This window comes from Mandrillus leucophaeus, unplaced genomic scaffold (assembly GCF_000951045.1).
Source record: "Mandrillus leucophaeus isolate KB7577 unplaced genomic scaffold, Mleu.le_1.0 Scaffold38, whole genome shotgun sequence".
In the NCBI taxonomy this organism is placed as follows: Eukaryota; Metazoa; Chordata; class Mammalia; order Primates; family Cercopithecidae; genus Mandrillus; species Mandrillus leucophaeus.
Window position 1 is genome coordinate 495594 of NW_012104031.1, and position 24102 is coordinate 519695.

Sequence of the window (24102 nt, forward strand, 5' to 3'; positions counted from 1 at the left end):
AACCTGGAGATTTAAAAGCCGCCGGCTGGCGCGCGTGGGGGGCAAGGAAAAGAGGGGGGAAACCAGTCTGCACGCGCTGGCTCCGGGTGACAGCCGCGCGCCTAGGCCAGGTAGGAGCGCGGCCCCTCCTCTCCCAGGGGTGAGGGTCCCAGCGCGGGAAAGGGAGCACCAGTGCGCGGCCGAGCTCCGCGGTGTCGCGTGTTTTGCGCCTCGCGGGATGGGGCCGCGCGGTGGCCGTCCGGGGCGCTGCGCGCCGAGCCCCGCGCTAATCCCAGAGAAGGGCGCGTCCCACGCGCTCTGCCGTGGCGGGTGCCGAGTGCCCGGCGCCTGCACGGGTCCCCGCTGGGCTGTGCTTTCTTCCGCGGAGGGCGGGCAGGCAGGAGGTGCCCGCGCTGTCCCAGGCCGGGGGGCGGTGTGGGCGGGGAGCGGCCCCTCCCCGGAGCGCCAGGCCGGGTCGGGCCGGGCCGACGGCTGGCTGACCGGCCGCTCGCTCCTGTTGCAGCCTCCCGCGTCAGACTTTTCTTTGGAAAGTTGCGTTTATTTTCTTCTCTTGTCTGGGCTTCACCGGAAAGGGGCAGGATGAGTCACTGTGGCGCGCACAGTACGGGACTTGGGGGATTCGGGACGGGGGCCGACTGCCGCGGCGCCGCGGGGTGCTCAGGCCGGGTTCGGCTTTCTTGAGGAAGAGTGAGAGAGTTAAGAGAGGGAAAGGGGACGGAGCCCTCTTGGACTTTAGACCTGGGGCGAGCTCTGGGTACAGAGTTGGGGCTGGACCGTGTGTGTGTGTGTGTGTGTGTGTGTGTGTGTTACTGTGTCCCTTTTTCAGCCTCAGTTTCCCCCTCTGTGGGGAGAGAAAGGCCGCTGTTTTTTCCTCGCCTCCCTGGTCTCAGGTGGGGAAGGAGAGAGTGCTGCAAACGGCAAACAGGTGTGATGTGGTGGTACCTGGGCATCCCGTGCAGCTTCTCAGAGCTGTGGGCCTAAGCAGGCTTGCTGGAAAAGCCCCAGGGACCTGCAGGTTTTCTCCGGAGTGCGGGTCAGGCCTTCCTGTAGTCTTTCGCTCCCCCTAGGCACTGCAGTCCTGTGAGTTGCTCTTGCCCTTGACCTCTGAATCAGTCTCCATCTTCCTGACAGACACTCTTGACCTGCTCAGCTTTTCCCCACCCCAGGGCATGTTCCCTATGCTTCCTCTTTTTCCAAGGGGCCAGAGTTGGGGGTAGGGAGGGGTTTGGCATGGTGGGTACCTGGTAAGGACTCGCCCTTCAGCTGTTACACAGACCCGATCCCAGTGGAGCAGGGACTAAGAATAGCCCAGCTGCTGTCTTGCTGCCCTGGAGTCTGCAGCCGGGCATTGCCAGTTGACCAGGGCCCAGAGTGACCCTTGCTGGGGTCCTGGAACCTTTGCTCAGGGGTGGGGTTGATGTCTTAGGGGCTTCGGACTACCTTTCCTGATGCACTTAGCGGATCTCCGTTCAGAGCAGAGACCACCTTGGTGTGGACTCACCTGCCCGAGGGCTGGGGAACAGGCTGGCCTGTGGGCTGGGAGTGGGAAGGGCCCGGGAGGCCCAGGCTAGACTGGAAGCCTGAGGAAACCCATAGAGCAGCATATTGTAGGGGTAAGTGGAACGTAATTTGAGGTCGCAGGCCATTCTGTTGGATCAGTCCCATTCCCTCATTCCTCCCTTATCTCCTCCCACCAGGCCTGTCGTGGAGCCAGGACTCTGTTATTCTGAAAGTGCTCAGAAAATGGAGCTTGAGTCAGCAGAATGAGTTTGAAGATAAAAATACAGCTGTGGATGAATGTACAGCTGTGGACAGATAGGCCCCAATTTAGTGGGTGTGTGTTAGGGGGAGTTTTCCTATGTATTCATGGAGTGTGTGGTGAACTTCCCCATCCCTCCTGGCTCCCTGAATAACCTTGAAGGAGGAGGAGGAGTAGACAGTGATCCCTGGTGGTCTCCTGAGCCCCTTCCAGGCCACTGGGTGGTGGAGGGATAGTGGAGGCCTCCCTCCCGCTCTCCCCTTACCCAAACTGGAGCTCTCAGCCTGGGGAGGGCTGGTCTGAAGACTCAAAGTAAAGTTAACTTGAAGACTTTAAGCACTATCATCTGGACGTCACAGCCTGATAAGTCAACGTTATGAATAAAAACCCAGACTATCAGATAGTTTCTTTTCTTTCTTTTTTTTTTTAGATGGAGTTTCACTCTTGTTGCCCAGGCTGGAGTGCAATGGCACGATCTCAGCTCCCTGCAGCCTCCCCTCCTGGGTTCAAGCGATTCTCATCCCTCAGCCTCCCAGGTAGCTGGGATTACAGGCGCCCACCACCACCATGCCTGGCTAATTTTTTGTATTTTTAGCAGAGACGGGGTTTCACCGTGTTAATCAGGATGGTCTCAATCTCCTGACCTCGTGATCCGCCCGCCTTGGCCTCCCAAAGTGCTGGGATTACAGGCATGAGCCACCGTGCCCCGCCTGAAAGACAGTTACTATATTGGCTGCTTCACTAGGTGAGCTCCACCAGCTTGGCAGGTTACTTAACCTCGTCCAAGCCTCAGTATCCCTGGCTGCAAAATGGGGATAATACTTACTGTATAGGTTTGTCAAGTAGATTATAACAGACATAAAATTTATAAACATATAATTATGTAATATATAAAGTCTAAAAATTATAGCTTTATTCACTATTATATATAGAGTACTAAACTGTGTGTCTGACACATAGTAAGTGCTCAATAAATGTTAGTACCAACTATATATTATATCAATCATTTGGGACTGAATGGACAGCAGTGTCTAGCCTGGGACTCTCTTCTTGGGCCTCGCTCTTAAAAAACAAAGCAAAACTCTGCTCTAGACCTTATTTCTTGGGTAGCAAGGTCTCCTGGACTTTGGGGAGTCCGTTGAGAGATTGAGCTTTGGCAAAATGATTTGAATCTGGTTTCCTCTTGTGCGAGTTATTTAAACTGTTTCAACTTCCTCCTCTGTAAAATGAGGATAATAGTACCTACCTCACAGTATTTCCAGGATTAAATAAGCTGATGTAGGTAAAGCTCTGAGCACAGCAGCTGCTTGTAAAAAGAGCTTGATAAATGTCAGCTGCTGTTATTTGGTGACAATGGAGCCAATCATTGTGGTTTACACTTAGAAACCAGAGTTTCTTAGCAAGGGAATTAGCCCATAGATAACTGTATGTAAGCTACGAAGGACACATCTGCAGTTGAACTTGTGGTCCTGTGCGAAGATCACACCAAGATTGGATGTCCATGTCTCTCGTCTACTACTCTGCTACTGTGTGACTTGTATTTAATTAGTGCCGAAACCCCTACCCAGCCTACCTTCCCAGAGTATACCCGTCAGGCTGGAAAAGGGTACCATGGACATGAATGTATATCCTGAGAAGTTAAGAACCTTCTATGCAAACAGTTATTTGTTGTTGTTTTTAGGAAAACTGCATAGGGAGGGTGCCCTGAAATTGGGATTCTGCTCTATCCTCCCTCCCCAACCCTTAGGATCTTTTGCACTGTTCTTTGGTGTCCAGAAAAAAAAACCCAGCCTAGCTTTCTCTGAACAGTTAGTGGCCCTGTTTGCTGGGCAGCAGGGGTGGAGACTGGACCAGCTGGTACCAGGCCCAGTGTCTTGAACACTGATGCCACTCGACTCCCAGCAGTAGAGCTGGAGTGTTGAGCTTTGTCCAGTGTATTAAGTGTCCCTACTTGGGCTAGGGAGGGGGGCAGCTGGTGACAGAGCCATCATGGGATGCTCCTGATCCCTGGCCAGAACTTCCTGTTGAATCCTTTTTTCTACTACATGGTCTGTGTTTTCCCCTCCACGGGAAGAAATCCACAGTTTTGCCACCGGCCCTGACTGACTTGTGGAATCTCTTGCTTCTGAGGCTGGACATGGGCCTGCTTCCCCTGTTAGCCTCGACTTCATTGCCTGTAAAATGGAGATAAGATTCACCTTGCATGGTTATGGTGAGGATTAAATGTGATGTGCATATTCAGCCAAGCACCTGCACATGCGAGGTGTTCCATAGATGTTTCCTTTCCCCTTCTTTGTTACTTCTGGAGATCACTTTCTGGGGAGCGGGGACCAGCCAGCAAGAAGGGGTTTGGAGGCCACCTCCTGGCACTGTAGTCTACAATCCCCAGTCACCATATCCAGGATAGACAGGATGCCCAGCCAGAGAGGATACCCTCGGGAGTAGCCAGCCCACAACAGCAGTTCTTGTCTTTCCCCTGTGGTCGCTGTGTGCCCCCCTGCCCCCTGGCCTTGCTAATCTCAAGTGTACTTTGAGTTGGCAAATAGTGTTCAAGCTAGGAGTGCCTGGCCCATCCCTAGGGATGTGGCAATTTAGATTCCCACTCCTGGCTCCTGTCCTTAGTGACCGGAGCACCCAGGTAGCTTGAATGTGGCCCTGCCTGGATCCCAGGCACACTGGTAAAATCACATCTGACGGGAATCCTGATTCAGCCTTACCCATAGGCCTTCTATTGGGCACCATCTTTTCTCAGGGTCTGTGCTTCCTGCTTTCCAGGAGCTGAAGCACTAGTGGGAAGGACGGCAGTGGGGGAAGGACTGCAAATCTGAGACCCTGAGGACTGTGGGCAGCCTCCAACCCTGGGGACTGCCTGGTTAGAGCAGTTGAGATACAGCGGGGAGAGGAGATACTTGACTGCTTGGTTTCCAGGGGGCTGTGGAGGAGGTGTGAGATTTGAGCTGGGTAGGGCTCAGGTGGAAGGGAGAGGCAGTCCAGGAAGGGGAAGAAACCAGAGCCTGGTGACCACGTTGGAAGCAAAAACAAGCCCAGTGCTAATGAATTCTCTTATTTGGGGGCCCATGGAGGTATACTGAATCATCTAGTGACACACAGATAGCCAGCCCAGGTCTGAGATCAAAACCCAGTCTCATGATTTTGAGTCCGGTATTGTTTCCAGCACACCTCACTGGGGCGAGGCCAAAAGGAGGGGTGGGAGTGATTAGAAGTCCCAGGCTCCAAGGGCCTTGGTTTACAGACATACACCCTTTTCTGCTGTTGGGGCTCAGAAAACAATACCCCAAAGTGAAGGCCTCAGAGGCAAAATTTCTGTCTGACCTCCTGTCTCTCACCCCTCATTCTCTCCTGAGGCAGGCCAAAGTGAATCCCTCTTTTCCAAGGCAGGTCATAGAAACTAGAACCCTTCTCCCCAAAGCCAGCCATATAACTTAAAAATATTACTCTTTCTCCTGGCTTTCTGGGTAAGAACCGGCGATAAATGATCTGAGCTACCTTGTTTGATAGTAGGTAGTAAGGTCCTCATTGCAGAGGGGTCCCACCCCATTCCTGGGAGGAAGAGATCCTGCAACAGAGAGGCCGAGAGCAATCTGGACAGGTCTGGCTGGGCTTCACCATTCAGTCTATTAGCGTTAGCTTATACCCTTTTTGTCCGATCACATTTCTGCATCCTATGTGTGCTTCCTCAAACCTAAGCATAAAAATGGATACTTAGGCTGGGCGCAGTGGCTCATGCCTGTAATGTCAGCACTTTGGGAGGCTGAGTTGGGTGGATCACCTGAGGTCAGGAGTTCAAGACCAGCCTGCCCAACAGGGTGAAACCCCACCTCTACTAAAAATACAAAAATTAGCCGGGTGTGGTGATGCACACCTGTAGTCCCAGCTACTCGGGAGGCAGAGGCAGGACAATTGCTCAAATCCAGGAGGTGGAGGTTGCAGTGAGCTGAGATCGTGCCACTGCACACCAGCCTGGGCAACAACACGAGAGCTAGTCTCAGAAAAAAAAAAAGATACTTCACCCTGGGTTTTTGGGTTTTCATTTCTTTTTTTTTTTTTTCTTTTTTTTTTTGAGACGGAGTCTCACTCTGTCGCCCAGGCTGGAGTGCAGTGGCCAGATCTCAGCTCACTGCAAGCTCTGCCTCCCAGGTTTACGTCATTCTCCTGCCTCAGCCTCCAGAGTAGCTGGGACTACAGGCACCTGCCACCTCGCCCGGCTAGTTTTTTGTATTTTTTTAGTAGAGACGGGGTTTCACCGTGTTAGCCAGGATGGTCTTGATCTCCTGACCTTGTGATCCGCCCGTCTCGGCCTCCCAGAGTGCTGGGATTACAGGCGTGAGCCACCGCGCCCGGCCTTGGGTTTTCATTTCTAAAGGCTCTTGTATCATGTAAAACTATGATCAAATAAATTTGTATGCTTTTCTCTCTCTCACTCTCTCTTTTTTTTTTTTTTTGTAAACAGCGTTGATTTTGAGATGGCATCTCACTCTGTTGCCCTGCGCGATCTCGGCTCACTGCAACCTCCGCCTCCCAGGTTCAAGTGATTCTCATGCCTCAGCCTCCTGAGTAGCTGGGATTATAGGCACGTGCCACCACACCCAGCTAATTTTTGTGTTTTTAGTAGAGACAAGGTTTTACCATGTTGCCCAGGCTGGTCCCAAACTCCTGACCTCAAGTCATCCTCCCGCCTTGGCCTCCCAAAGTGCTGGGATTACAAGCGTGAGCCACTGCAACCAGCCTGTTATGCTTTTCTCTTGTTACCATATCTTTCGTTATAGAAGTGTCAGTTCTGACCTTTATGATGGGGAGGAAAAAAGGATCTCCCTCACCCCCACCCCTATATTGCATAGTACCTACCTGCTTATCCCCCAAGGCTAAGCAACATGGCCATTCCCACTAGGAAGCCCTGGAAGAACTGCATGTGCCCCCCACATTGGGTCCCCCCCCATGGATTTGTGTCTTCACACTTGTGCCACCTCATTGCACACCGATTGCATTTTATCCCTTTTGCCAAAGGGAGCTGTGATCAGTTGTTTCTGTGTCCCCAGCACCTTCACAGCGAGCTTACGCACAACTGAGGCTCTGTGGTGGTGCGTGGGTGGGTGGGTGGGTTTCAGTGCTGTTTGACATTCCCGTAGTGGAGGTTAGGTTGCATGCACTGAGGTATACTTCTAAGGGTCAGCAAGCTTGGGATCTTGAAATCAGAAAATGAGTTTCTTTGGGGGCCCACTCTTTCCTTGCCCACCACTGAGTGACTATTTTTGAGAACACACTTTCTGAGTACTGAGTCTGACTTGGAGCCCTCTGTTTGTAAATGGGACTGATCACAGACTCTAGGACTCAGATCTAATAAAGCCTTACAGGCCACTGCGTTTGAAACCCTAGAGGTGGGACATGGCAGAAGTGGAACCAGCACCGTGGTCTGACTCTTGGTCCAGGGTGGTGCTGCCCATCTGTAGGTTTGCACAGATCCTTAGTCTCCTGGCCTCTTTCCTGTATACCTCACCTCCTAAGGGAGGGCAGGCTAAAGGGAAGAGTAGGATTGGCTGTACATGGATAGGGAGAGCTGTCTAGCCTGGCTGACTGGCAAGGGTCAAGTTCAGTAGGAGGAAGGCCATTCAGGCTTCTCTTTTCAGGGGCTGTATGAAAAGGCAGGATTGCAGGAAAGGAAGTTCCAAGTGGCCTGGACGCTGTGCCAAGCTCCCTCTTACCCTCCCATGTTCCTATTCCCCTACCTTGGACCAAGGAATTTCTTGGTACTGCTGCCCCACCTTGTAGGGAAGCATTTATTGTGGCCCAAGGAGAGAATTCAGTTACTAATTTCTGCCAGGAACAGAGTCCAACTCTGGGAAGGACTAGGGAAGAGGGCAGTTCTGCCCCCAGATGTCCTGGTTACTCGGCTTACTTTCAGGTGACCGCTGACCCTTGGCACTCTGTTGGTGCCTGAGAGTGTGTGGGCAGGTAAAGGTTGGGGTAAGTGCAGTTGGGCATCCTTCTCCACCTCATTCCCCTTGACTCATTGGTAGGAGGCCATGAAATTCCAAATACAAAGTAGGGATTTTATATTCCTATTTCACAAGGATGAACATGAATGCCCTCCTGAATGCCATGTAGCCTCGTCAGTGAGCCCTTAGGGGGTAGCTGCTGGTGAAAAATCACCTACCAGGGGTAGGGGGTGCATGTGAGATCACCTGGCTGCACAGATGTAAAGAACCTTCGGCATTATCCAGATTAGCTCTAATTTTACGGATGTGGAAACTGAGTCCCAGAGCGGTGAGATGGCCTGTCTAGGGTACACAGCTCTTAAAAAAAAAAGTGGCTGAAACAGGACTGCTGTCTCCTGGCTCCCAGTTCAGAGCACCTTCCAGCATTTTCAAATGGTTCGAATTTTCTGTTCAACCACTGTTTATTTGTGCAACTTTAGGCATGTTACGTTCTGAGACTGAGCTGTTCATCCTTGAATATGAATATTAAATACCTACCTTGGATTTGGAGTGTATGAATTATGAGTTATTGGAGAGAGGGTACAATATATCAAGTACCTAGCACATGCTAGACACCTCTGAGGCAGTTAGTAGGGGTCGGCCACTGTGTTCATTTTCCCTGTGGATGGAAATCGTGCTGTCTCATAACTATGGGATCTTTGTCCCACCTTCCACCTCCCTTCTCAGCCTTCCTCCAGCAGGCAGGTCTGCTGCAGTGACCTCTCCTCACCTGTTGGGGCCAGCACCTGGGGAGGCAGTTGCATTCTTGGCATTCCTCTTGCTGCTAGGGGCTGGAAGAGGCGCTGGTGCGGTGAGGGAGGCACATGGGAGAGAGGGGAATGGAAACCGAGAAGAAAATGTAGTTGGTTTCCCCTAACCACGGCTGCTCCTGTTTGGGAATGAGAAAGCCCTTCCTCCATTGAGGAGGCAACCAAAGAAGTGGCTGCCAGGAACTTTCATATCCTGTATCTCAAACACACTCCTCATCTATAAAGTTGGTGGTGTTAATCTAAGTTTCCGTGCCTGTAAAATGGGTATACTAATTGTACCCACCTCATCGGATGGTTGGAAGACCAAGACGCATGGCAGAGTGCCTGGCATGTATTACAACCTCAATGTTGGCTGCTATTGTGCGTTTTCTTTTCTGTTTTGTGTGTTTGTGGTTGGTTTGTTTGAGACAGAGTCACCCTGTTGCCCAGGCTGGAGTGCAGTGTGGCACAATCGTGGTTCATTGCAACCTTGACCTCCCGGTTTCAAGCAATTCTCATGCCTCAGCCTCCCAAGTAGCTGGGATTACAGGTGTGTGCCACTATGCCTGGGCCTGGCTAATTTTTGTATTTTTAGTAGAGACGAGGTTTCACCATTTTGGCCAGGCTGATTTAGAACTTCTTGACCTCAGGTAATCCGCCTGCCTCGGCCTCCTAGAGTGCTGGGATTACAAGCGTGAGCCACTGTGCCCGGCCTGCTATTATTCATTGTGGATGAGGAAACTGAGGCACGGGAGATGAAGTTACAGGCTCATGCAATTCTAATAAGTGGTGGAGCTGGCATGCAAACCCAGGTCGGGCAGACTCGCAAACCCAGGTCAACCTGCAGAGTCTGCCAGGGTTTGGGGACGTCAGGATTCAGAGGGTTGTGGTCCCTCGGGTGGAAGAGAGCTCCAGGTTGAAGAGCCCTGCTGGTCCTGGTTTGGAGGGCATGTCCAGTGTGACCTTGGGTTGCAGCTGTTCTCAGAAACGAAGTGTGATCGGGAGGCCCAGGTGCCTGGAGTCAGACTGTGTCTATATTGACTGTCACCATGGGATTGCCAGGTGACCCTTGCATGCTTCAGCCCCAGCTTAGGCTGTCCAGGACTGACTCTGGCCAAGGTGAGGGTCAGGCCAGCCCCAGAATCCCTGTCACTGGGTAGGAGAGGGGAGGGGAGGGCAGTGCTGGCTCCAGGGACTGCCCCTCTGTCCCTTCCCCTCCCCTTCCCCCAATCTCCTCTGGCATTTGTTTCCTTTCCAAAGCTGGACTGGGGCTCTCAGACAGGGCAACAAAAGCCACTCTCCACCACGCCACTGCCACCTGTTGGGTTTTCACACATTGGGGGTGAGTGGGGGGAGGGAGCCGCTGCCCTTTTCCCAGTGTCTGTGGTGTGCCCCCTCTGCCCCCCTAGGGCCTGGGATTCTCTTTGCTGCCCGATGTGATGGGCTCAGGAGCCGGAGGGGGTGGGGGCCAGCAGCAGCTGGAAGGGGAATTGAGTGGGAAGGGCCTGGCGCTGGCAGCCGGAGAGAGTTTGATGGATTACTCTGCAGGCCGAGAGGTTTCTCCCTAATCCCCCTTTGTGTCCCGGCCTGCAGCCCCCTCACCCTCTCTGACAAGCTGCTAAGCAGAAGGCTTCCAGTCCCGGTGAAGAAAAGGCAGCTCAGCAGGGCGAACTCTAAATCCCTGGCCTCCGGGCCCTGGGGGAGGCAGGCACCAGGGAGCAAGTCCGGGGTGGGGCTGGGCTTCCCCGTCCCACTGCTGGCCTTTAGTCTTTCTTAGGAGTCCCTGAGGTGGGGGGGCTTCATTCTGAGGGGGGTCCTTAGGTGCCCCTGGAAGCCCTGTGAGGTTGTGAGCCTCCGCTCTTTCTGCAAATCACTGTTTTTCTCTAGGGCAGGACTGGGGAAAGCAGAGCCCCTCACTGCTTTGGGAATGTTTGGCCCCAGAGAATGAAAGACTGAGTGGGTTGGGAGTCACCAAAGCCGTGGTTGTCTCATGCCGTGTCCCTCCCGCCATCTCCGTGGCAGCCCAAGCGCACAGCACCTCTCACAAGGGATCTGTCATGGGGAGCTCATTGTCTCACAAGAATGCTCATTTCCAGGTCTGGCTGGTACAGGCTGTTTCTCGGGTGTCCCCAAGGCTCCTGTGGAGCTGCTGTGAGGGTGGGGCTCATGTGGGGAGTGCAGTGTACCAGGTTTCATTAGGTAAGCTGACAGCATTGGTCCCCTGGGACTGGGGCGAGTTGGGGGTGGGTAGTGGGGATGAGGGCTGGGGAACCCCCAGACCTGAGAGGTCCGCTCCCTGTCCCCAACCCAGAGGACCCTGGAGAGCTCAGTTTGGAGCAAGGTGCTGGGGTTGCCCTTTTCTGCCATCTCACCGACCTGGGGCAGGGCAGCCTTGGTGGGGTGTGTGTCCGGGAGGTTGGCCCAGGGTGACCCCACCCGCTTTCCTCCGCTGAGTCATTATTCCTCGTGCCTCGCCAGCCCCCGGTTTCCCCTTCTGTGGGGAGGGCTGCGGGGTGGCTGTGAAGGGGAGAGGAGCCGCTTCTGAGGAGCCTGGGAGAAAGCAGCGGGTCTTTGTGAGTGTGCAGGGAACACGCAGGGTCGCCGAGCCTGCGGGGTCGGGGTGGGGGCTGCAGCCGTTTGATGTGCCTGGGTGGGGTTTGATGCTGGCCTGCATAAAGAAGCCTTAGAATTGCTGCCTGACACAGGCCCGGGGCGGGGGCCGCCCCCAGCCTGGGCTTCCACTGGCCTCTGTCTGTCAGCAGAGGGAATCTGCTCCCCCAGCTCCACCTCAGCCGTGCGGGGTGGCAGGATCCCCTTTGAAAGCCCTCAAAGGCCTCTTTATGCATCCCCCTCTGACCCTCCCTTCCCTTAGGGAGCTACCAGGGAGTGGGCTCGGGTCGGCTTTCCTCCTCCTCTGCCACTCTGGCTTCTGTATTTTGGACAAAGTTCAGGCCAAGTTTGTTCCTGTTGCTCAGTTTCATTTCCCCCAAAACTCCCTGCTCGGGGTCTGGTCTGAAGTGGGGGCTTTCCAATCCAGGAGGGTTTATCTGAGCCTCTCACCACCTTTGAGCCCGTAGGAGTTGCTCCCTCTGGAGTTGGACCTGGAAAGTCCTCGGTGTGTGGGGAGCACGTGGGAGGAGGAGGACTGAAGCCCTCACCCTTGCTTCTACTGCCACCCCTTGCTCTTAACCATTCATTCATTAGGTCCCTTTTCTTGCTGGGGCGTTACATATTGGGGTGCATAGGGGCATGTATCTCCCAGTACCTGGAGGGGAGCAGTGAGGATCCAGGTTCACTGACCTTGCCCAGGGCCCTCAGTCTCTGGGTTTTGATTCTGTTCCCCCAAGGATAAGGAAGGATGACCTGGGTGGAGCTCCAGAAAGGTTCCCAGAGGCCTTGGGTTTCCTCCAGCTTTCTTGCTCTCTTGCCATTGCTGGGCCCAGAGAGGAGGGGAGATGGTTGGAACTTGAGAAGGACTTGTCCTAGAAGGCTGCCTGTTCCTTGCCTTTCTGAGAGGTCAGCCCCTCCACTTCCTTCCTCTTCCTGCCCACTCCTTGCCAGGTGAACACTGTGAGGCTGGCTCTTCTGATTGATCTTGTCTTTGCCAGACAAAGTGTTCCAGGAGTAGTGGGGCAGGAGGATTTTAGAAGCATCTCCAAGACTGGAGGGTGTAGGGGAGAATTGGACCCTGTCCCCAGGAGGACGGGGGAGTTCCGCAGACTTGGGGCAGGAGGCGGGGTTCCAACACTGATCTGTCACTTGCAAGCTTTGGCAAGAAGCTTGCCCTGGGGCTGCTGATGGGAGTGGTGGCCAGGAAAGTGGTACTGAAAGACTTCTTGTTCTCTGACCTCCCTGAGCCTGAGAACTGAGAAAGGCTGGGCTCCTCCATTTATGCTCCAGGGAAGGCGGCCCTGGAAGGGGGATGGCGAGCCGCTGGACTTAGTGCTCAGGAGTCCTCTGTGGTCTCCTTAGCCCGAGGACCCTGGAGTAGGGATGAAATGACAGGGACCGAGGCACTGGAAAGGATGCAAGGATAAGAAAAGGGGGCTTTGGAGGGCAGAGTGTGCTTATGGGCTTGGAACTCCTCAGGCAATTCTGAGCTGGGAAGAGTAAAGTCTGGGGGTGTCAAGAGGACTCTGGACCCCTGGGCAGAGTAGAACTCAAACAAGGGAGGACGGACTCTGCAACCAAATACAGGGGTGCTTGAAGCCTGCGCCCTTCCTAGTCAAATCCTTTCCCCACCTGGCCCAACCCCTAGTTACCAGGTAAAGAATCTCTGGGTGGGGGTGGGGGGCGTTGAAAAAAGACAACCCAGGAAGGGGGAAGCTACTAATGAGCTCTCTGGGCTGTAGGAGGATGGTGGGGGGCACTCTTCTCTTTACCCCTTTCTTTTGTCTTTCCCATGTGGGCTAAGAAGGATCCTGCTAATTCCTGGGGGGCCTGGGAACTGGATTAAGGGAGGGGCAAGGCAGGTGGGGTGATTAATGGTTGCTGGACAGCTGTGGTTTATTTTTATTTATTTGTTTTTTAGAGATCAAGTCTCACTCTGTTGCCCAGGCTGGAGAACAGTGGCACGATCATAGCTCACTTGCAGCCTTGAACTCCTGGACTCAGGAGATCCTCCCACCTCAGCCTCCTGAGTAGCTTGGATTATAGGTGCACGCCACGATGCCCAGCTAATTTTTATTTTTTATTTTATTTATTTATTTATTATTTATTTTATTTTATTACTATTATTATTTTTTTTAGACGGAGTCTTGCTGTCTTGCCCAGGCTGGAGTGCAGTGGCGCGATCTCGGCTCACTGCAAGCTCCACTGCCTCCTGGGTTCACACCATTCTCCTGCCTCAGCCTCCCGAGAAGCTGGGACTACAGGCGCCCGCCACCACACCTGGCTAATTTTTTTGTATTTTTAGTCGAGATGGGGTTTCACCGTGTTCGCCAGGATGGTCTCGATCTCCTGACCTCGTGATCCACCTGCCTCGGCCTCCCAAAGTGCTGGGATTACAGACGTGAGCCACCGTGCCCAGCCTATTTTTTATTTTATTTGAGATGGAGTCTTGCACTGTTGCAGGGGCTGAGGTGCAGTGGCACAATCTTGGCTCACTGCAACTTCTGCCTCCCGGGTTCAAGTGATTCTCCTGCCAGAGCCTCTTGAGTAGCTAGGATTACAGGTGCCCGCCACCATGCCCAGCTATTTTTGTATTTTTAGTAGAGATGGAGTTTCGCTATGTTGGCCAGGCTGGTCTGGAACCCCTGACCTGGTGATCCGCCTGCCTCCGCCTCCCAAAGTGCTGGGATTATAGGCGTGAACCACCTATAATAGCCAGGTGTGGTAGTATGCCCAGCTATTCTATTTATTTTTCGAGACAGAATCTTGCTGTGTCACCCAGAGTGGAGTACAGTGGCATGATCTTGGCTTACTGCAACGTCCACCTCCCAGGTTCAAGTGATTCTCCTCCTTCAGCCTCCCAAGTAGCTGGGATTGTAGGCGCACGCCACCATGCCCAGCTAATTTTTGTATTTTTAGTAGAGATGGGGTTTCACCACGTTGGCCAGGCTGGTCTTGAACCTCCTGACCTCAGGTAATTTGCCTGCTTTGGCTTCCCAAAGTGCTGGGATTATAGGCATGAGCCACTGTGCCCTGCCTATTTTATTTTTATTTTTGTAGAAACAGGGTCTTGCTATGTTGCCCAGGCTGTTCTTAAGCTCCTGTCCTCAAGCCATCCTCCCACTCCAGCCTCCCAAAGTGCTGAGATTACACATGTGAGCCGCTGTGTCTGGCCCGCAAATTATTTTAAACAATAGGGAGCAGCCAGGACTTAGAGAATGGGTGCAGGTTATGGGCGAGGCTGGGTCTAACAAAGTCTCTGTTTGCTCAGGGAGGACCTGGTCTCCTGAAAACCCAGAGCAGGTTAGCATTCAGGGCCCTCCCAGAACAAGGGTGGGGAGTGGAATGGGCTGGAAGCCTTTGGCCACAGAATCCCTCCTCTTAGGCTGGATGGCACTGCCTCTTGGTCTCTGTGCTGTCTTCTGCTTTCCTTCTTGGGGGCACTGTGGAAATGCAGCAATGAGGGACTCAAGTTGAACCTATGACAGCTCAGCTAAGACTGAGGTCTGGCCTTCACCTTCCTTTTGAAGACAGTATGGGTCAGTATTTTACACACCTTCTCATGCCACCTCCATAGGAGGCCCTGTGCCCCATCCCAAAGGGTGAGTCTGACCAGGATTTAGGGGAGGAGGCTGCTGGTTGCCCAGCCTTATCTCAATTCCCTTCCTTCATGATCTGCCAGCTGCAAAGCCCCTGAAGGTGGTGGTGGAGTAAACAGACCTTACCCAGGATTGATAGCCATCTAATTTTTTTTTTTTTTTTTTAAGGCAGCGTCTCCCTCTGTCACCCAGACTGGAGGCAATGTTCTGATCACTGCACACTGCACCCTTGACCTCCCAGACTCAAGCAATCCTCCCATCGCAGCCTCTTAAGTAGCTGGGACCACAGGTGCATACTACCACACCTGGCTAATTTTTAAATTTTTTGTAGAAAGGGGGTCTCGCTGTGTTGCCCAGGCTGGTCATAAACTCCTGGGCTCAAGTGATCCTCCTGCCTTGGCCTCTCAAAGTTCTGAGATTACAGGCGTGAGCCACCACACTTGGTCCTGATTTCTCTGTGGCACAGCTCAGAGCACCCACAACACGCTTTGTAACATGCAAGGCCCCATGGGGCTTAGTATTATGTGAAAAGATAAGAGAAGTTGAAGTGCCTTTTATTATGAGGTGCTGAGATTGGCAGAGGGCATGAGTGGGGCCTGGGGTTGGTCTCTGGTGGAGGAGACTGGAGCCAGGCCCTCAGCCACTGTGGTCCTTGCACCAGAGTGGGTGCCCTTCAGTAGCATTTATGGGATTGAATTAGGGAGGAGAAGGAAGGTGCTCCAGCCACGAGTGCCAGGAAGCTCTGTCCCCTTCCTCTGTTTTGGGATGGATGACAGATAAGGAGCCTCCTGCCTTTCCTCACCAAGACTCACCCTCTGTAGTATCTACTCTTGATGTGTGACTTGGTTCCCTCTTTGGTAGTCACCTTTTCTTTTTTTTTGAGATGGAGTTTTGCTCTTGTTGTCCAGGCTGGAGTGCAAATGCGTGATCTCGGCTCACCACAACCTCTGCCTCCCAGGTTCAAGCGATTCTCCTGCCTCAACCTCCCAAGTAGCTGAGATTACAGGCATGAGCCACCACACCTGGCTAATTTTGTATTTTTAGTAGAGACGGGGTTTCACCATGTTGGGCAGGCTGGTCGCAAACTCTCGACCTTAGGTGATCTGCCCACCTTGGCCTCCCAAAGTTTATTTTTTTTGAGACGGGAGTCTTGCTCTGTTGCCCAGACTACAGTGCAGTGGCTCATTGCAACCTCCACCTCCCGGGTTCAAGCAGTTCTGCCTCTGCTTCCTGATTAGCTGGGATTACAGGCACCTGCCACCATGCCCGGCTAATTTTTGTGTTTTTAGCAGAGACAGGGTTTCACCATGTTGGCAAGGCTGGTCTTGAACTCCTGACCTCAAATGATCCACCTGCCTCGGCCTCCCAAAGTGCTAGAATTACAGGCATGTGCCACCACACCTGGCTTTTCATAGTCACTTCTAAGCAGAGGTGACTGCAGTGGGTGTATTGTCAGGGAGTAAGACTTGGAGGCCACTTGCTTGGCAGGGGAGATACAGGATGGTTCTCTTTGCACAGGAGGCAGGTATAGCAGGAAGGGGTGTGGGACTTCTCTGCTGAAAATTGAAAGGAACACAGAAAAATTTCTTTCTCTGCCATTTAGGGAGCACAGAAGGGCTGCCCTGGAAGTGGCTGGGCATCCTGCCAGCTTGGGGGAGTCCCTGGTATCATTACAGGTGTTGCCAGGTGGTGTGGTTTCATGCCCCTGTGAGCTAGAACCTGGGGACGGCTCCACTCTCCCATGACAGTTGGACAGTCACATGTGGGATTGTTTCTTCCCCTTGGACGTTCACCTCAGGGAGGAACTCAAGGTAGAGATTTTCAGGCCTCGGCTCATCCCAGGGAGCCTTCTCTAAGTTAAAACCCAACGTAACAAAACAGCCTCTCCTCCCTTTCCCCTTCATCCTGGTCTTTGGGGTTAGGGGTTGTGGTGCAGTGTGGCTCGTGGCCAAGCAATGTGGAATAGGAAGTGTTACTCTTAACAAATGGGAATTGAACACCCCAGGTTTGGGGAGTAGAAAGAGAAAAGCAAACAAACCAGGCCTGGCAGAGGGTCTCCGGGGGCACCTTGCTAGCTGGTTTGATTGCTACCCCCTCCCCTCCCCAGTACTAACAGGGAAGGGCAATTGTAGATTTTTCAAAACAGAGAACAACCAACATCTGTTTGGCTCTGGAGAGTGCTGAGGTTTAAAAAATCATATTTACCTTATTAATTATGTCAGCCTTAGGCTAATATTAACATGCATTTCCTGACTGGGCAGCAGGGGGTGGCACCTTGGTGGCAGGGCCAATCGCCAGCCTGTGAATGATCAGGATCCAGACAATTTAGAGCAAATCCTGGAGACCTGGCTCCCAGAACTTAACACCCCGTGTGCTTGTGATTGCCCCGCCCTTTTAGGATCTGAGTGATGAGATGTGTCCCCACTGAGGTGCCCCACAGCAGCAGGTGTTGAGCATGGGCTGAGAAGCTGGACCGGCACCAAAGGGCTGGCGGAAATGGGCGCCTGGCTGATTCCTAGGCAGTTGGCGGCAGCAAGGAGGAGAGGCTGTGGCTTCTGGAGCAGAGCGGAGACGAAGCAGTTCTGGAGTGCTTAAACGGCCCCCTGAGCCCTACCCGCCTGGCCCACTATGGTCCAGAGGCTGTGGGTGAGCCGCCTGCTGCGGCACCGGAAAGCCCAGCTCTTGCTGATCAACCTGCTAACCTTTGGCCTGGAAGTGTGTTTGGCCGCAGGCATCACCTATGTGCCGCCTCTGCTGCTGGAAGTGGGGGTAGAAGAGAAGTTCATGACCATGGTGCTGGGTGAGTCACAACATCCTCCTTCCTTCCTGTTCCAGATACGTGCCACCTGGGATGTGGGGCAGGCGTACCTCTGCCCTGGGAGCTGCTTGGAGGGAGAGGTGGTCTGCTGGGAAGGCATTGCTAGGCAGGAGGGTGACCCTGGGCTGAGGGGGCACACCAAGAGAAAGAAGAGAATATCAAGGACATACCCTAGTCACCTCTGGATCCCTGGTCCTGCACAGTGCCTGGCTCATAGGGGACACTGGAGAAAGGCTCCTAACCTTTGGCTAGCCCTTTTATAATTTACAGCGATTATCTCATTCAATGTTTACAACTACCATTTGAGGTGATCCATTTTACAGAGAAGGAAGCAGAGGCTTTTAAGAGGTTAGGTAAGCCTTAGCCGAAGCCAAATAGCAGCTGAACAGTAGAGCTGGGACTCCATCAAGGTCTCCCAGCTGGGGCTTGCTCCTACCCCTAGGGCAAGCTTCTGACTCTGCAGATAAATTCTGCAAAAGCCACAGAAGGCAAGTAGTCACCATTGTGTGACAGCCCCTCACCCCCAGGGAGAGGTGTCCCTCTGAGGATTGCAGGCTCTGGAGTCACACTGCTTGTTGAAACACTGCCTCTTACCCTCCCTAGGTCTGTGCCTTTGAATAAATATCACTTCTTAGTTGCTCCATGCCTCAGTTTGTCCATCTGAAAATGGGGGCATCTGTAATGCCTGTGTTATGAGGAGTAAATTACAGCATCCCTGGGAAGATGTAGCACATTGTCGAGTACGGAATGTTATTTCCATCCTTCTCACAGAGCTTGGGTCCCCTTCCCCTTGCCCTTTACTTGTCCCAGCCATTGACTCATACTACTTCCCTTCTTGCAGGCATCGGTCCAGTGCTGGGCCTGGTCTCTGTCCCGCTCCTAGGCTCAGCCAGTGACCACTGGCGCGGACGCTATGGCCGCCGGCGGCCCTTCATCTGGGCGCTGTCCTTGGGCATCCTGCTGAGCCTCTTTCTCATCCCAAGGGCCGGCTGGCTGGCAGGGCTGCTGTGCCCGGATCCCAGGCCCCTGGAGCTGGCACTGCTCATCCTGGGCGTGGGGCTGCTGGACTTCTGTGGCCAGGTGTGCTTCACTCCACTGGAGGCCCTGCTCTCTGACCTGTTCCGGGACCCGGACCACTGTCGCCAGGCCTACTCCGTCTATGCCTTCATGATCAGTCTTGGGGGCTGCCTGGGCTACCTCCTGCCTGCCATTGACTGGGACACCAGCGCCCTGGCCCCCTACCTGGGCACCCAGGAGGAGTGCCTCTTTGGCCTGCTCACCCTCATCTTCCTCACCTGCGTAGCAGCCACACTGCTGGTGGCCGAGGAGGCAGCACTGGGCCCCGCCGAGCCAGCGGAAGGGCTGTCTGCCCCCTCCCTGCCGTCCCACTGCTGTCCGTGCTGGGCCCGCCTGGCTTTCCGGAACCTGGGCGCCCTGCTTCCCCGGCTGCACCAGCTGTGCTGCCGCATGCCCCGCACCCTGCGCCGGCTCTTCGTGGCTGAGCTGTGCAGCTGGATGGCACTCATGACCTTCACGCTGTTTTACACGGATTTCGTGGGCGAGGGGCTGTACCAGGGCGTGCCCAGAGCTGAGCTGGGCACCGAGGCCCGGAGACACTATGATGAAGGTAAGGCCTCAGCAGCCAGCAGAGGCTGGTGTGGGAGCCGCCCACCAGAGACGACACTTGGGGCTGTGTCTGGGCTGGTGCCTCTCCATCCTGGCCCTTCTCTGTCAGGAAAGTGGGGATGGACCCAGTCTGCACACACAGCTCCTCACGGGTGTGGAACATCTCTGCCTGCAGTTTCAGGAGGGCCTCTGGCTGCTCTAGGAGTTTGATCAGAGTCATTGCCCTAGTTTGACAGAAGGAAAGGTGGAGCTTATTCAAAGTCTTGAGGGAGTGGAGGAGTCAAGGCTGGATTTTAGACCTGCCTGGTTCCAGCCGCAGTGTTGCCTCTCCTCCCCCGACGACTTTCCAAATAATCTCACCAGTGCCTTCCAGGTGTCCTAGAATCGTCTTGAAGCCTATGGCTATCTGTCTTTGTGTTCCTTCTCACCCTCCTGTCCCCACAGCTGAGACTCCCAAGAAACCTTCGGACCACCTTCCTCTGCCTTCAGTGAGGGGCTTTGCCCACATTCTCTGAGGGTCAGGGGAAGAACCTGGACTCCCATTGCTACAGGTAGAAAGGGGAAGGGTGCTGGGGAGCAGGGCTGGTCCACAGCAGGTCTTGTGCAGCAGGTGCCTGTGGTCCCGCCTTCTCATCTCCTCAAGACTGCACGTACCCTTCCCTGCCAGGCCCTGTCTGACGGCCTCTCTCCCTCTGCAGGCATTCGGATGGGCAGTCTGGGGCTGTTCCTGCAGTGCGCCATCTCCCTGGTCTTCTCTCTGGTCATGGACCGGCTGGTGCAGCGATTCGGCACTCGAGCAGTCTATCTGGCCAGTGTGGCAGCTTTCCCTGTGGCTGCCGGTGCCACGTGCCTGTCCCACAGCGTGGCTGTGGTGACGGCTTCAGCCGCCCTCACTGGGTTCACCTTCTCAGCCCTGCAGATCCTGCCCTACACACTGGCCTCCCTCTACCACCGGGAGAGGCAGGTACTCATTGGCTGGTGGGTGGAGTCAGGGTGGGAGGGGTGGTCTGGGTTTTTGGGAGGCCCACTAGCCCAGAACCTGATACCTGGCAAGGAACTTGGGAGAAGGCTTCTTTGAATCAGAGAGGAAGCTCATCCTAGCCCCAGGGCCAGAGGCTTGGTCTGCAGAAGAGTGTAGATTAGATTCTGGGAATGACTTCCTGGGGTCAGAACTGTGTAGCACTTGAATGGATGATTGCAGGAAATGCAAAACCATTAGCAGGAATCCCGAAGAGTCAGGCCAGCAGGAGCCCTAGGTTTCTAGGCTGGTTGTTCTATGAAGCGGCAGGGCGCTAGATCGGATGACCCCTGTCAGCCTCAGCAGATGGGAGTGGGAATGGTCCGTCCTTAGCAACACCTCTTTCTTCAGGGAGCAGCAACCTGACTTAGCCTGTGTCCTACTCTGGTCTGTAGATAGGGCAGGCTCCTTCCTACCCACTTCCTTTCTGGCTTTTCTAATTCCCTTTTCTTTTCCTGCCTCCCTCCTTTGTTCTTCCCTTTCCCCTTCCCCTTCCCCCATGGCAGATATCTGAGCTTGACACCTGACCCACTCACTTGGGCACTGTGTGAGTCGTGGGGACCTCCTGCTTGGTCGGCCCTACACTAACCAGCCCTCCAGGGGCCCCCTTCCTTGGGAAGCTACCTAACCCAGGCAGTGTGGTTACCCTGTCCCCTCCAGTGACCTCACTGAGCTACAACCCTGGGTGCTGGACTCTGCCTTGAAGGGCATGCAGTTGGGGTGTCCCAAGGGAGGAGGAGATGCAGGCCTGCTCTCAGAGAGCTCTCAGACTGTAGGGAAGACCTGCCCCTGCCTCTCACAGCACTTGAGGAGGAGTAGGTAAGTTTGTAGCTGAGAGGCTGGTTAACTAAGCAGGTAGCTGCAGGGGTGAGAGGTATGGAGGGGAGGGGCTAAGGTTTTGGTTAGGGGAGCCTGGTCCCTGAGACCCCTGTTAGCCCACTGATAACCTTCAACCTTCACTCTTCTGCTTGCCTGGGCTGGGGGCAGGGGGCTGGCATCAGCAGCCAGGCCTGAGTGTGTGCCATCGTGCCAGGGAACGTTCTGGGGCTAGCCATCTTTTCCAGATGCAGCAGCATGTCTATCCTTGGACCACTCCAGACTCCAGCCTTAGCAGACATTCCTGGGGTGGCAGGCAGGGAGGAGAAGTCCTGGGAGGCCCCTTCCTAACAGCAGCTGATGGCAGACTTGGCACTGCACGCTGTCTGCCTGTTCCTTTACCCACTTGTTGAGCTGTATGGTGAGCTGTGGGCTTCCCTGGTGTCAGGTTTGAGCTTTGCCATGGCTCCTAGCTCGAAAATGCAGCCAACTCAACTCTTCTGGCATGGAGACAATGTTGGATAAGACCTGGCCTTGTCCTTAAATAGGAGGCTCTGGGCCATCAAGGGCAGGGGTTGTGGGGATGCTGGTCGACCTGTCACTCTGATCTAAGTCAGATAGGAAGGAAGTAAGAAGCCTTCAACATTAGCACAGCTGGGGCTGGAGGAGGTGGGAAGAGGGGCATTCCTCCTGCTTGAGGTCTACTGGATTCTCCCTGCCCCAAGGCTGGGGACAAGGGAGCGCATGGCAGGGCAGCTACCCTAGTGGCATCTGGGATGCCAGAGAGGCAGAGCTTCTATGCACAGGGCAATAAGGATTTCCAGATGTCAAAGCGGAGGGCAGGCAGGAAGGAAGGTTAGGAGAGCCGCGTGGCGTTTGGGCTATCAGGGGCCCTGCCTTGGCTTTTGTTCCTCTATTCTGTGCATCTCCTCCCACCATCTTCATTCCCCCTGTGTCTTTTCTTTACCTTGGAGCTCTGTTCTCTCTTTGACTTGTGGTATTGAGTTTGTCTGCCTCTTACCTGTTCTAAGAGGCTAGAGGAGACCTAGACTTTGGGGTTCACATTTTGTCCCCGCCCCACCCATTACCCTTCTCCCACTCCTGAGGAAGGGTCCTGGTTAGACCTGCACCAAGTAAGGTCTTCATCTTCTCTCCTGCTCCTGATTCTCATGAAGCCCCATTGCCTGTGTTTTTCCGGCCCCTGGGGTGGAGGTGAGGGTCCAGTCTCACAGCTGGGGGGCATGGGGGGCCCAGTGCTGGGTACACACCTGTCCTCTTCCCCTTTCCTTCACCCCTCCGCCTTAGGTGTTCCTGCCCAAATACCGAGGGGACGCTGGAGGCACTAGCAGTGAGGACAGCCTGATGACCAGCTTCCTGCCAGGCCCTAAGCCTGGAGCTCCCTTCCCTAATGGACACGTGGGTGCTGGAGGCAGTGGCCTGCTTCCGCCTCCACCGGCGCTCTGCGGGGCCTCTGCCTGCGATGTCTCTGTACGTGTGGTGGTGGGTGAGCCCACCGAGGCCAGGGTGGTTCCGGGCCGGGGCATCTGCCTGGACCTCGCCATCCTGGATAGTGCCTTCCTGCTGTCCCAGGTGGCCCCGTCCCTGTTTATGGGCTCCATCGTCCAGCTCAGCCAGTCTGTCACTGCCTATATGGTGTCTGCGGCAGGCCTGGGTCTGGTTGCCATTTACTTTGCTACACAGGTAGTATTTGACAAGAGCGACTTGGCCAAATACTCGGTGTAGAAAACTTCCAGCACATTGGGGTGGAGGGCCTGCCTCACTGGGTCCCAGCTCCCCACTCTTTGTTAGCCCCATGGGGCTGCCGGGCTGGCCGCCAGTTTCTGTTGCTGCCAAAGTAATGTGGCTCTCTGCTGCCACCCTGTGCTGCTGAGGTGCATAGCTGCACAGCTGGGGGCTGGGGTATCCCTCTCCCTTCTCCCCAGTCTCTAGGGCTGCCTGACTGGAAGCCTTCCAAGGGGGTTTCAGTCTGGACTTCTACAGGGAGGCTAGAAGGGCAGGGCATTTGATTCGCTCCATGCACTGGAATGTGGGGACTCTGCAGGTGGATTACCCAGGCTCAGGGTTAACAGCTAGCCTCCTGGCTGAGACATACCTAGAGAAGGGGTTTTGGGAGCTGAGTAAACTCAGTCACCTGGTTTCCCACCTCTAAGCCCCCTTAACCTGCAGCTTCATTTAATGTAGCTCTTGCATGGGAGTTTCTAGGATGAAACACTCCTCCGTGGGATTTGAACGCATGAAAGTTATTTGTAGGGGAAGAGTCCTGAGGGGCAACACACCAGGTCCCCTCAGCCCACAGCACTGCCTTTTTGCTGATCCCCCGACTCTTACCTTTTATCAGGACGTGGCCTATTGGTCCCTTTGTTGCCATCATAGGGACACAGGCATTTAAATATTTAACTTATTTATTTAACAAAGTAGAAGGGAATCCATTGCTAGCTTTTCTGTGTTGGTGTCTAAGATTTGGGTAGGGTGGGATCCCCAACAATCAGGTCCACTGAGATCACTGGTCATTGGGCTGATCATTGCCAGAATCATCTTCTTCTGGGGTCTGGCTCCTCAAAATGCCTAACCCAGGACCTTGGAAATTTTACTCATCCCGACTGATAATTCCAAATGCTGTTACCCAAGGTTAGGGGGTTGAAGGAAGGTGGAGGGTGGGGCTTCAGGTCTCAACAGCTTCCCTAACCACCCCTTTTCTCTTGGCCCAGCCTGGTTCCCCCCACTTCTACTCCCCTCTACTGTCTCTAGGACTGGGCTGATGAAGGCACTGCCTGAAATTTCCCTCACCCCCAACTTTCCCCACTGGCTCCACAACCCTGTTTGGAGCTGTTGCAGGACCAGAAGCACAAAGTGTGGTTTCCCAGGCCTTTGTCCATCTCAGCCCCCCAGAGTATATCTGTGCTTGGGGAATCTCACACAGAAACTCAGGAGCACCCCCTGCCTGAGCTAAGGAGGTCTTATCTCTCAGGGGGGTTTAAGTGCCGTTTGCAATAATGTCTTATTTATTTAGCGGGGCAAATATTTTATACTGTAAGTGAGCAATCAGAGTATAATGTTTATGGTGATGAAATTAAAGGCTTTCTTATATGTTTA

At 54.1% G+C, this 24102-nt stretch overlaps 2 protein-coding genes across 2 annotated transcripts in view; both read left to right on the forward strand.

The window, feature by feature from the left end:
* Nucleotides 1–24102, forward strand: SLC45A3 (solute carrier family 45, member 3). Its single transcript, XM_011990401.1, has 5 exons — nt 1–110; nt 17109–17510; nt 18370–19155; nt 19853–20118; nt 22294–24102. Exons 2-5 carry the CDS (start codon nt 17339–17341, stop codon nt 22729–22731), a joined length of 1662 nt encoding a protein of 553 aa, XP_011845791.1. The 5' UTR covers nt 1–110; nt 17109–17338; the 3' UTR covers nt 22732–24102.
* The window catches only part of ELK4 (ELK4, ETS-domain protein (SRF accessory protein 1)), a 68701-nt gene continuing 44605 nt past the window's right edge, over nt 7–24102 (forward strand). The window contains exon 1 of the mRNA XM_011990400.1: nt 7–110. The gene's annotated coding sequence lies outside the window, so the exon portion shown is untranslated. The remainder of the gene's footprint in view (nt 111–24102) is intronic.

What these genes read in the sequence shown, in the direction of transcription:
- SLC45A3 (XM_011990401.1), top strand. Translation starts at nt 17,339, where the DNA reads ATGGTCCAGAGGCTGTGGGTGAGCCGCCTGCTGCGGCACCGGAAAGCC. An exon ending in CCGGAGACACTATGATGAAG is followed by an intron (nt 19,156 to 19,852) that starts GTAAGGCCTCAG and finishes CTCCCTCTGCAG; the next exon opens with GCATTCGGATGGGCAGTCTG. An exon ending in TCTACCACCGGGAGAGGCAG is followed by an intron (nt 20,119 to 22,293) that starts GTACTCATTGGC and finishes CCTCCGCCTTAG; the next exon opens with GTGTTCCTGCCCAAATACCG.